A 13,087-nucleotide genomic window follows, 5' to 3' on the forward strand; every position below is an offset into this window, starting at 1 on the left:
TTGTAAGGCCCAAATCTTAAGGCCAATTTCTCTAAGAAATCACAGGCAGTTCAGTGCCAGAAACAAACATTCCTTAAAACTTTCTGGCCTGAATTTCAAGGGTTAACAGTGGATTTTTCTCTTTAAGCTTAGCAGTAAACACTATAAATGGATAAGCAGAAGCCTGGGTGTGGAGGTATACTTCCAAAACCTCCTTCCCTGATGTGATCTGGTTTTCCCAGGTGAATAATGATTCCTTTGAGCATTAAACTGCTTCTTCCTAAAATCATCCCTAAAGTCCCTGGAGGCATTGGTTCTATTATGCCAGATCTAATCTTTGGATTATCATCAAATCTTCAGGGCAGGATATATGGAGATCACAGCTTCCTGAAAATTGCAGGATTTAATGAGCTTAAGCTGCTGAGGTCTCTTGGTGTGGGTGCTGGTAAATTGAATTATTGATGAAAAGGTTTCTTGATTTTGAGAGCCAGGGATTGGCCCCTGACCCAATATCCAAGACAGGTTGATTAAGTCTTGGTCTCAAGGGGGAAGTTCCTTTAGCCAATACAAAACGAGGTTGTGACCTGCATTGTTTTCTTTTTTTTTTTTTAATTCTAAAATTTTTATTCTACTTATTACTTTCTTTTTTTTTATTTAAACACCTTGATTACATACATGATTGTGTTTGGGTTTCAGTAATAAAAGGAACACCACCCATCACCAGTGCAACATTCCCATCACCCATGTCCCAAGTCTCCCTCCTCCCCACCCGACCCCCGCCTGTACTCTAAACAGGCTCTGCATTTCCCTCATACATTCTCAATATTAGGACAGTTCAAAATGTAGTTATTTCTCTAACTAAACTCATCACTCTTTGTGGTGAGCTTCCTGAGGTGAGCTGGAACTTCCAGCTCTTTTCTCTTTTGTGTCTGAAATTTATTATTGCAAGAATGTCTTTCATTTTTCTTAAAACCCATAGATGAGTGAGACCATTCTGCGTTTTTCTCTCTCTCTCTGACTTATTCCACTCAGCATAATAGATTCTGTGTACATCCATGTATAGGAAAATTTCATGACTTCATCTCTCCTGACAGCTGCATAATATTCCATTGTGTATATGTACCACAGTTTCTTTAGCCATTCGTCTGTTGAAGGGCGCATTGTTTTCTTAACTGTTTCATATTGCCACACTTAAAGCATCTGACCTGAACTCAGGAGATTAGTTTTGGACCTCTTCCCCAGTTGTCAGGGAATAGTAAAGAACTGAAAGACAGTATTTTTTCCAATGAAATCCCTTCCCATGCCCCAGACAAAGACCAGGTGATTTTCTTGGGCAAAAGCCATTTATCTGATTCTCCAGGGTATGCATTTAGATAGCATATATTATTAAAGATGTAGCGGTGGGGGCAGGAGGGAAAATTGTAAGTTCCAGCAGGGGGCAGAGGGGGGTAATTATAATTGTATGTTCCAGCATTTATACAAACATGTAGAAATCCCATGACATCTTCTTTCTCTCTCTCTCTAGATGTAATATAGCCTGACAATATTTATTGGCATTCTCAAAAGATAATGTTTCTGTCAGGAGTTTTTGAACTTTCATATCTCTAATCTGCCTTTGTCAATTTCCACAGAAAATCCACATATGGTTCCATAGCTCCCTGAAAAATCTTTGTACCCTTGTACTCAGTTTCTGAGTCAACTGTGGGGCATGTGGGTCCATTCCACACACTCTAAAGAGCTGTGGTGGAAGGGACGAGTGAGAATCTTACAAATCCACCTTCTGATTCAGCTTCTGATTGGGCCATTTTAACATTATTTGATTCACTTTCTAAGCCAATATCAAGTGAAACAAGTAGAAGCTCTATTGGCCTAGGGCAAGTAGGGGACAATAGAACACCAATATGAAAGCTTTTGGCTTGGCCATGTGTGATCATCAAAATGCCTTGGTTTTATGGGCCTTTCAGAAACATTAGAAAGCACTTCAGAAACTTTTAGTGCGACATTTTATTCAGCCCATGTTTCAGAAACTTTTAGTATGAGGTTAGAGTTTTCAGCCCGAATATTTTGCATCTCACAATACAAACTGGAAAAAAAAAAAAAGGAAAACCACCACTGATGCAATTTTTGTGAGACAAATCCAGGGTCATTCAACCAAAAAAACAAGTCACTGTTACCACTTTTGTTGTTGTTGTTGTTTGTTTGTTTTTGGGTCACATCTGGCAGTGCTCAGGGATTACTCCTGGCTCTAAGTTTAGAAATCGCCCCTGACAGACTCGGGGGACCATATGGGATGCCAGGATTCGAACCACCGACCTTCCTGTTGCAAGGTAAGTACCTTACCTCCATGCTATCTCTCCGGCCCCCACTGTCACCACTTTGAACCAATTAGTCTTAAAAATCCAGAATGGTGAAATCCACTTAAGAAACCACAAAATTAACATCTCACCAATTGTCAGCTGAGTCCCTGTTCCAGGTCCCTGATCAGGAGCTGTCTGTGAAGGAAGCCTCAGGCTCCAAAACCAGGTCTGGAAGCAAATGGTGATGCTGAAAATGATCCACACAGTGAAAGGGGGCCAGAACAGGTTCAGAAGTTCCAATTCTCAAGCCAGAAATCCCAACACACAAACCTTCTGCTCCTAAGAAGGAAGGCATCTTAGTGAAGGAAGACCGGAGAATGAATGTCCTGCCTTCCTGAAACTCAGGCTTTTATTAGCAAGAACCAGACCATACTCAAGGGTATAAAACAAATACTGAGTAGGGCACACAACACAGTAATCCAATCACCAAATCACATCCTAAGGTGGAGAATGAATACTGAGTAGAGTAGGACCCAGTAATTCAACAGCTAAGCTTCACTTACTCTATAAGCACAATCTTTCTGAATGTCTCCTAAAAGCTCCACTGTCCCACAGATTTTTCCATTCATGATAGAATATAATATTTCCCATAACTAGAGTGATAGCTATAGCAATGCTTTTTGCATGCAAGATGCCCAGGTCTGACCACCAGCACCTCATGGTCCACCAAGCACCACCAGGAATGACTCAGAGCAATGATCCAAAGTAGTCATTGAGCACCAGCATGTGGCCCCAAACCAATAATATAACCAATAAAAAGCCAATAAAAGAAAGTCTTTCCCAATGTTATATGTATACCCAGCAGATGTTTAGTTTATGGTTCCCTAATAATTAATATTTACCTAATTTAATACATTTTCACTTTAGTGAAATGTATTTGCAGTTTAAGCTTAGGAGTTAGTCCAAAACTCAATTATAGAAGTTTTCTTGTTTTTCTTTTCCTTCCTTCCTTCCTTCCTTCCTTCCTTCCTTCCTTCCTTCCTTCCTTCCTTCCTTCCTTTCTTCCTTCTTTCCTACCTCCCTTCCTTCCTTCCTTCTTCCTTTCTTCCTTCCTCTCTCTCTCTTTCTCTTCTTTCTTTCTTTCTTTCTTTCTTTCTCTTTCTTTCTTTCTTTCTTCCTTTTTTTTTGCCATAGCTGCCTCCTCTCCGCTGTCTTTCTTCCTCATTTTAACCACTTCATTCTTCCCAAAGTTCCATTGTCTCTCCGTCCTAGCCATGCTACTGCTTAATGATCACTGCTTAATGCCCAGATCCTGAAGCAGAGTCCAGTTACTACTTCTAAAAGGCTCATCACCATTGTCCAAAGATTTTCTGGCACACATTTAGTCCAATTTTATTTTTGTTTTTATTATTTGTCTTGAAGCCTCATTCAGCAATACTTTGAGTCACTTTCAGAGGTGTTTGAGAAACCAAATAGTGATGGGGATCAAATTCAAGTCAACCTCAAGCAAGGCAAGCACCTTAGCCCTGTCTCATCACTCTGGCCCCCTTAGTCCGGTTTCCTACATGCTGCTTACAACAGTAATCTGGTACCTGTTATTCTATCATAATTGAAAGAAGAGACTAGATAAATTTTAGAAAATATTTGCTAGATTTATTCAGGTAGTAAGATAGATAGATGATAGATAGATAGATAGATAGATAGATAGATAGATAGATAGATAGATAGATAGATAGATAGATAGATAGATAGATAGAATGATTGATTTGTGAGGCCAGAGCGGTGGTGCAAGCAGTAAGGTGTCTGTCTTGTCTGCTCTAGCCTAGGACAGACCACAGCATCCCATATGGTTCCCCAAGCCAGGAGCTATTTCTGAGCACATGGCCAGGAGTAGCCCCTGAGCATCACCAGGTGTGCCCCTCCAAAAAAGGGGGACTCAGAGAGATAGCACAGCAGTGGGTGTTTGCCTTGCAAACAGTGGTTCAAATCCCAGCATCCCATATGGTCTCCCATGCCTGCCAGGAGCAATTTCTGAGCATAGGTAGATCCAGGAGTAACCCCTGAGCACCACCGGGTGTAACCCAAACACAAACAACAAAAAAAAGATACATATATATATATATATATGTATATATATTTGTTATTTTAAAATTAAAGCTAGTAAATGTTTGTGTTTTTTTTTATATAATGAAATGGGCACTGGAATGATAGCTGATAAGTAAGGCATTTGCCTTACACGTAGTCAACCCAGGACCAACCCTAGTTCAATCCCCAGCTTCCCATATGTTCCCCCGAGCCTGTCAGAAGCAATTTCTGAGAGCAGAGCCAGGAATAACTCCTGAGCACCACTGGGTGTGGTCCAAAACCTAATAAATAAATAATTGAATTTCTTTTAAAAAATAAAATAATGAAATGATGCTTTCAACAAGTTTTCAAGAGTAGCCAGAGATTGGAAGCCAGAGAGATAGCACAACTTCTTCTCTTACACATGACCCAGGTTCCATACTTAGTACCAAATACTGTCCACCTAATGACCATCAGGAGTGATCCCTAAACACAGATCTAAAGGTAATCTCTATGCACTACTGGGTGTGGCCCCTAAACAAACAAAAATATGACTTGTGGCAAAGAGATAGCACAGGAGGTAAGGTACTTGCTATGCTGAAAGCCATATTTGATCCCCAACACTGAATATAATTAATTCCCTACTCTGTTTAAAGTTCATATATGAATTAGAACATTCAGAATTTGCCCTTCTTCTGATTTATTTCACTAATCAAGACAGATGCAATTCCAACCAAGTTGTTGTCACAGCTATTTGCCCACAGTGGCTGAAAAACAATGCCTGGTTAGGGCACTTGCCCTGCACACAGTTGATCCAGGTTCACTCCCCATCAATGCATATTCCCTCAAGCACTATCAAGGGGAATCCCTGGCACCATACATGGTCTCCCTGGAAAACACCAGGAGTGATCCCTGAGGACAGAGCTAGTGAGCCCTGAGCACTGTGTAGCATGGTCCAACACACACACACACACACACACACACACACACACACACACACATACATACATACACATGAGCAGAGAAGAATATTCTCACAAGACTGCCAGAGTGGTCAGTAGTGAAGTGGTTAATTTTCCTTGCTTATGAGCAGAGCACTTAAAACATAAGAGTTAATTAAAATTCAGCTTAGCATTATGGTGATTTAGAGTTTGTTTAATTAGTATTTAGAACTGCACATTGTTTATAGCTATTGGTATTTCAATAGATGCTTAAATGTTTGAACATTTAAAGTTTAATAAGCTTTAGTTCTTAGAAAAAACATTGCTATAATTAAACTTTTAATTACTCTGTTTTTTTTCTGGGCACATGCAATTAATAAAAGCTAAGGCATCTAACAGCACACACTTAAAAACCTACTCAAGCACCTCATTTGTTAGCTAACACATAGTAGATATATTTTAATATCAAAGTCAAGTATAAAAAAGTTACAACTTTTGAAAAGTACATGTAGTGACTCATGAGAACAATTATGTCAGAGTAATGGCTTCAAATTCCTTTTGTGTATACACATGAAATATATATTTCTCAGTCATTTCTTTCCTTTCTTTTTCCCTCAGACACAGTGGATCAATTACAACGTTCCCAAATCCACTTTATACACTGATACCAATCACTGTTGGTTTTTAATTTTGTCCTCAAATGAAAAACACTGAAGCAGTTGTTCCTCAGAGCAGCCTTGCCCTTACTTAGCACATTTTAAAGAATCTTATATTCAAGTGTCGGGAGGTGTGGTGGAGTTTGACAGATTAGATACAATCTTATTTTCATTAAATACTAAATTTAGGGGTCAACAGCGGTAGAGGGTTTGCCTTGCAAGCAGCTGACCCAGGACTGACAGTGGTTGGAATCCCAGTATCCCATATGGTCTCCCATGCCTGTCAGGGGCAATTTCTGAGCTCAGAGCCAGGAGTAACCACGGAGCACCGCCCACAGGGTCCGACCCAAAAACAAATAAACAAAAAACCCTAAATTTAAATATGAATAGGAGAAAAAGCTCCTCTCCCATATCCTATCTACACAAAAATCAAGTACTTTGTGCTATATAGGAGTTTGTCATTCACTCCCCAAAACCAAATTATTTTTCTTTGTTTTGTTTTTGGAACATACCCAGAGGTGCTTAGGGCTTACTTTGGGCTCTGCACTAAGGAATCACTCCTAGCAGTGTTCAGAGGACCAAATGGAATGCTGGGGATCGAACCTGTGTCTGTGCCTTACCTCCTGTACTATCTCTCTAGCCTCAGAAATAAGATTTTCAAGTACCTGAAGTATTCACATTAAAGTCCGTACATTATGGAACCGGAGTGATAGCACAGCGGGAGGACATTTGCTTTGAATGAGGCCGACCCAGGTTTGACCACTGGATCCCATATTGTCCCCAGAGCCTACCAGAAGTGATTTCTGAGCACAGAGCCAGAAGTAACCCCTGAGCGCTGCTGGGTGTAACCCAAAAACAAACCAAAAAAAGTTTGCACACTGAAGATGGAGTTCAGAAGTAGAACATTTTTCTTAAGTGGATGAGACTCTGGGATTGTGGCACCATGGGGAAAAAGGGGGAGAGGAATAAAGAACACAAAAATAGTACAGTAGGAAAGGCACTTACCTTGCAAACAGCTGGCCCAATTTCCATGCTTGGCACCACATATGGTCCTCCAAGCTTTGCCAGGACTGATTCCTGGGCACAATTTGGTGTGTTTCAAAAAGAAAAATAATAAAATAAGATAGAGGGGGCCGGAGAGATAGCATGGAGGTATGGTGTTTGCCTTGCATGCAGAAGGTCAGCGGTTGGAATCCCGGCATCCCATATGGTCCCCGAGCCTGCCAGTAGCGATTTCTGAGCATAGAGCCGGGAGTAACCCCTGAGTGCTGCCGGATATGACCCAAAAACCAAAAATAATAATAATAATAATAATAATAAGATAAGATAGAGATGCATGATCAGTTGATTAGCCTCAAAGACTTCATAGTCCTATGGTGTGGGGGAAGGAACAATATAGAAACATTTTATTACATTTTCCTGCTATAATGATGTCAGCTCTCTTTTTTTGGAGAGAAGGAGGAAAGGGGAATAAAAGGCTGAGAAGTTACTTGGTGAACTTGGTAAATTTACTTGGTAATCAGGGGCTGGAAAGACTGCATAGTGGTAGGGTGTTTGCCTTGTACACAGCTGACCCAGGATGGACCTAGGTTCAATTCCCGGCATCCCATATGGTCCCCTGAGCCTGCCAGGAACAATTTCTGAGCGCAGAGCCAGGAGTAACCCCTGAGCACTGCCAGGTGTGCCCCCCCAAAAAAAAGAGTAAATCAGAACAGTTAAATCAATAAATCAGAGATCTTAGGATGGATGGAAGTTGTATCAAATATGTAAAAAAGTTAAGTCAGGGACCAGAGAGAAAGCACAGTGGTAGGGCATTTGCCTTGCATGCAGCCTACCCAGGACCAACAATTTTTCCGTCCACAGCATCCCATATGATCCCCCAATTGACTAATTTTAAATACACAAAATTTTAGCCATTATATAAAAGTTCTGTGGAGGGGCCGGAGAGATAGCATGGAGGTAAGGCGTTTGCCTTTCATGCAGGAGGTCATCGGTTCGAATCCTGGCATCCCATATGGTCCCCTGTGCCTGCCAGGAGCAATTTCTGAGCCTGGAGCCAGGAATAACCCCTGAGCACTGCCGGGTGTGACCCAAAAACCACACACACACACACAAAAAAAAAGTTCTGTGGAATTGAGACCAGAGCAATGGCACAGTGGGTAGTAGGGCACACATAAATACTGCTCTCCACATTATCTAGGTAATAAAAACAAAAAATAAGCCTGGTTCTATATCTTTACATTGTATAAAGATGCATATATCTTCCTTCCTTTTTTTCTTTTTAGATGATTTTTAAGGAGATGTTACAGGCAGAAAAAAATTAATATAAATCAGTTGCAATGAAACACTCGCTAGTTTGGTACTAAATATGTAGTTTGAAGAACTGTTGAAGGAGAGAGAATGTTCCTGGGGTCAGGGGAGGCCAAGTGAAGAATGAGAGGAAGCTGGAGAGAGAAGTTAGGTCCCATCATTTCAGTGCTCTGTAGATCATGCCAATGTCACAAATTTTATCCCATGTATAAAGGAAAGCCATTATAAGGACCCAATCCAGAAGTGATAACATTTGAAGAGCCTCTGATCATAATGGGAAATTCAGCCAGTTTGAAGAATGACTGAAGAGAAGGCAAAACAGCTAATTAAGAGGCTATGAATTAATAGAGTATGATGGCTCAGATCAGGACAGTGACTGTGGATTTAATTAAAGACTCATTATACAAGTTCAATTAGATTTGCTGATGACTTCCTTATATGTAGGACAGGCAGAGGGACTAACAGGAAGCAGGATTTAAGGACAACTTAGAATTCTCATTTGTGTGGCTGGCAGTTTCACACTGCAAATGCAGAAAACTGGGATAGATTTGGGTTTGAGAGAGACTGACAGTTAAGTATTAAAATGCAAAGCATGGGGCCAGAGCTAAAGTACAGTGGGTAGGGCATTTGCCTTGCACACAGCCTACGTGGGTTCCATCCCTGACATCCCATATAGCCCTCCATGCCTGCCAGGAGTGATTCCTGAGTGAAGATCCAAGATTAACCCATAAGTATACAAGGTGTAGCTAAAACAAACACACAAAAAATGCACAGGAGGTAAGATGCTTGCTTTACATGTTGCTAACCAGCTCTACCACATATGGTCCCTGGAATACCGCCAGAGGTCACTCCAGAGTCAGTCAGAAACAGTTCTTGAGTTTCAGGAGCAAGAGAGTCCAACCCCAACTCCTTGGCCCAAAACCAGGTATTGAAAACCATACAGATACTGCATTAACTGAGTGGTAAATTGATTCATTGTCTTCTCGATATCCCATATTGTAAGATACCTGGTACTCTGCAAAGCTAAAGACAGAATCAGTTTGCAGAAGTTGCTGGTATGTAGATGACATTAAATCCATAAAAACCTGAGATCATTGACAGCAGTTAATTTTTAAACCTGAAATGTATGTTTAAAATGAAAACTTCAGGAGCCAGAGTGAAAGCACAGCACTAGGGTGTTTGCCCAGCATGCTGCTGACCCAGAACAGATCTGGGTCCAATCCCCTGCATCTCATATGGTTCCCTGAGCTTATCAGGAGTGATTTCTGAGCACAGAGCCAGGAATAACCCGAGTGCTGCTGGGTGTGGCCCCAAAACCAAAATAAATAAAAATAATAATAAAATTAAAACTTCAAGACTCTCTTCACCCCCATTCAGAAGAAGGAAACTATAGAAACAGAACCTCTGAGTGGCCCATTGGAGGAGCTGGGCAGAGGTGGATAGGTCATAAATCATGAAGGATCATGTGCTTCAGTAGGAATGGAAAAAGGTCTCAGAAATAATTAGTAAATGTCAATAAGGGGGCCCAGAGAGATAGCACAGCGGCGTTTGCCTTGCAAGCAGCCGATCCAGGACCAAAGGTGGTTGGTTCGAATCCCAGTGTCCCATATGGTCCCCCGTGCCTGCCAGGAGCTATTTCTGAGCAGACAGCTAGGAGTAACCCCTGAGCATCGCCGGGTGTGGCCCAAAAAAAAAAATGTCAATAAGGAATTTGAAACTAATTTGGGGGGGGGCGATTTGGGGGGGGATTGTTGTTGTTGGGCCACACACAGCAGTGCTCAGGGCTTAGTCCTGGCGCAGGACTCAGAAATCACTCCTGGCAGGCTTGGGAGACCATATGGGATATGGGAAATGAACCTGTGTCCTTCCGGGATCGGCTGCATGCAAGGCAAATGCCCTACCGCAGTGCTATTGCTCTGGCCCCATGAAACATTGTTTTAAGCACTGATTGTTCTTTTATTCATATGTCAGCAACCATGTTGGCAACCACTGGAGAAAATTGCATCCCTAGAAATGATGCAATATATATGGCTAGGGGATCTACAAAAACTCTTTGTAAATTGCATTATTTGTCCCTTAATCCATTTGATAGCTGGGTTGAGTTCACATGCATAATACAACGGGATTTTCTCCCTCAGATTTCTCAGACGTCATCTATTTCTTAATCAGATTTTTCTAACAATTCCAGAAAGCTTTTGATTCAGTAAATGTTGGTAAGGTCTAATAATCTACAATTTACAAACCCAAAGGGTTCAGATTCAAGACTTTTAGCTGAGATCAAAGTGCACACTAAGTACAAGCCAGAGGTGACAAAGATGAAGCAGCAAATTAGACGACTTTTCCCAGAAAACGGAGGAAAATAAGAGGTCGTAGATTACAATGCAATGGCGTTTTTTGGAACTAGTAGACTGAAACCCTAAAGTTCTCTTTAGGGAGGAGTGCTGGAGGCGACTCGGCATTGATGATACTGAAGAAGGACCAGAAACCAGCAGCATCCTGGCTCCTAGGCTCCTTCCTAGCTTCGTTGCCTAAATTTCTTTTTTTTTTTTTTAACAAGCATATAGATTTATTTTAAATCAGTTTGGTACATGATACAGATTGGCTTTGCCATTATTACATGAACCAAAATAGAAAAGTCTAAATACAGCAGTGTCTGCCTGTGCAACAAATATCTGTAAGGTAAAATAAGGAATTACATTTGCACGAATAAATCAGATGAAAATCTGAAAAGGTTTCTATATACCTTCTGAATTTAAAAAACCCAAAAATTATTAATGGCTCAAGATACTAAATTATAAAGGAAAGGGGAAAAGGCTATGAGTTCTGTTGTGTAGGGTTCTTGTGTAGACTTGCAAAATCTAATTGCCTATTATGATTCTGTTAAGAGCAGTATTTAAACTTGCAGAAGAGGCAATTTCAGTTCATGAAAAGTACTATATGTGTTGTCATTATTTGTGGCAAGATATTCACATCCAAGCAAATTAACAACTATGCCAGTATGGCTAATTCTGCCGCTTTGGGAGAAATTTAAATTCTTTATAATTTCAGATAAATCTCCACACACTAAAAACTAACTTCGTCGCCTAAATTTCAACCGTCCTCTAGGACCGCTCACCATCCAGACCACAAGTGTCCGAATACCTTCCTCTCAACCCCGCAATTCTTCGATCACAAACCCGATCGGCTGTCCGGGTTCCCCCCCAAAGCCACCTTCTTTCTCCCCAGGAGCCCCTCCACCTGCGCGGCTCCCCGGCGGGCCTAAGGGCTGGCTCTCTGCGCCCGACAGTCGTCGTGGCAACCGGAGACGCACAGCGGGACATCAGGAGAAGGTGGAGGAGGAGGGCTGGCATCGCCTCTCTTCTTACCCAAGCCTTTTCCTTTTGTCTGTGTTTTCCTTACCGCTTCCCGCGCCTGGTGCGTGACTTTGAGGGTCTGGTATGAAAGCTCCATCGTCCTCTGTGTCAGGGTCCGAGGGACAGGGGGAAAGGAGCCAGTTCCGACCCAGGCCGACCAGGAAGGCGGCTCTAAGGAAACTTGACGCTCAACTAGCCCGCCACCTCGGGATTGGCCGGAGCCAGGACATGCCAGCCAATCTCTGGACATGCCTGGGTGGAATCCTGGTCACGCCAATCAAGGTGGAAATAAATGGCTTGATTAGAAATTGGCCAGTCAAGAGAACAGAAAAGGATGACTGGCATGGCGTGGGGCGGAGTGAGGGATGGTGACGGTTCCCTGAATAGTCTTTGAAACCAATTGAACTGAAGCTTGAGTCCAGTTGCTGTTGTCCTTGATACTGGCAGTTGTCCAAGTCTTTGTGATCCAAACCGTACTCCCCACCCCACAAGACAAATCCCTTGATTCTCCCCGTAGTCCCCATCTCCCTTTAAGGCAGTGCTTCTCAATTATTTTCTGTCATGCCCTCCTAGGAAGAAGAAAACATTTTTCGCACACACCCCCCAGCGTGACTGTAAATAGTATCTTTATTTAAAAAAAAAAAATTTAACCTGCAAAACAAAAAAATATAACAATTATTTGAGCTGATTTTTTAATCAGAAGTTATGTCTGGGTTAATGGCTACAATGAGCACGTTTTGCAATGCATAGCTTTTGGAAGCAGGGTTTGAAGCAGGACACAGCAACTCTCAGCTCCAGAGACATTCAGAGACATAAACACGGGACTTAGCTTGTTATGACAGTGTTTGCTGAGGTCAAACGCGCCCCCCTTTACGGAGCCTCGCGCCCCACTATTTGAGAACCACTGCTTTAAGGTAAACTATTTGAAGTACCTGCTTTTTTCTCTGCAATTGTCTATACCCAGTCCATGTAGACTGGAAGAATCTGTTTGTTGACTTAAACTGGTAGAGCCTTTCTGGCATGAAAACTGGGCATCAAGTTTTCTCTTCTTCAAGACCTTGATCTTTTCCTTCTTTACATTTTCCTTTTTTTTTTTTTTAATACAGAACATTTTGAATTTGTTTGTCATCCTCATCCTTGTGCAGGGGCCATGCTAATCTTATTTTTCCAATTTTGGTATATGTGCTGCTGAAGTGAGCATTTCTCTGCTTATTCCTACACACATCAACTACTCTCTCTTTTTTGGGAGGGGCACAGCTGAGGGTGCTCAGGGGTTACTCCTGCCTCTGTGCTCAGTAATCGCTCCTGGCAAGCTTGAAGGACCATATAGGATACCAGGAATCAATACTCTTTGATTTTAATTTCTATGTCTTACTGTGACTCCTCTTCCAAACTGCCTCTCTTTAGCCTTCTTCATCCAGGATCTTCTTTCAGGATACAATAAGATTAAAGCACTCTCCCTGAATACTTGAAAAAAGAATAGTTGT

General features: G+C 41.7%; 1 protein-coding gene and 1 pseudogene across 1 annotated transcript in view; both read right to left on the bottom strand.

Moving 5' to 3' along the window:
- KATNAL2 (katanin catalytic subunit A1 like 2) overlaps positions 1-11,752 on the bottom strand; it is a 90,521-nt gene extending 78,769 nt beyond the window's left edge. The window contains exon 1 of the mRNA XM_049781560.1: positions 11,647-11,752. Coding sequence (XP_049637517.1) covers positions 11,647-11,697 — 51 coding nt within the window. The 5' untranslated portion in view covers positions 11,698-11,752. The remainder of the gene's footprint in view (positions 1-11,646) is intronic.
- Positions 11,753-12,703: 951 nt separating this feature from the next.
- On the bottom strand, positions 12,704-12,801 carry LOC126021779 (uncharacterized; annotated as a pseudogene).
- Positions 12,802-13,087: the final 286 nt, after the last annotated feature.

The sequence above is a fragment of the Suncus etruscus genome, chromosome 10 (assembly GCF_024139225.1).
Source record: "Suncus etruscus isolate mSunEtr1 chromosome 10, mSunEtr1.pri.cur, whole genome shotgun sequence".
NCBI lineage: Eukaryota > Metazoa > Chordata > Mammalia > Eulipotyphla > Soricidae > Suncus > Suncus etruscus.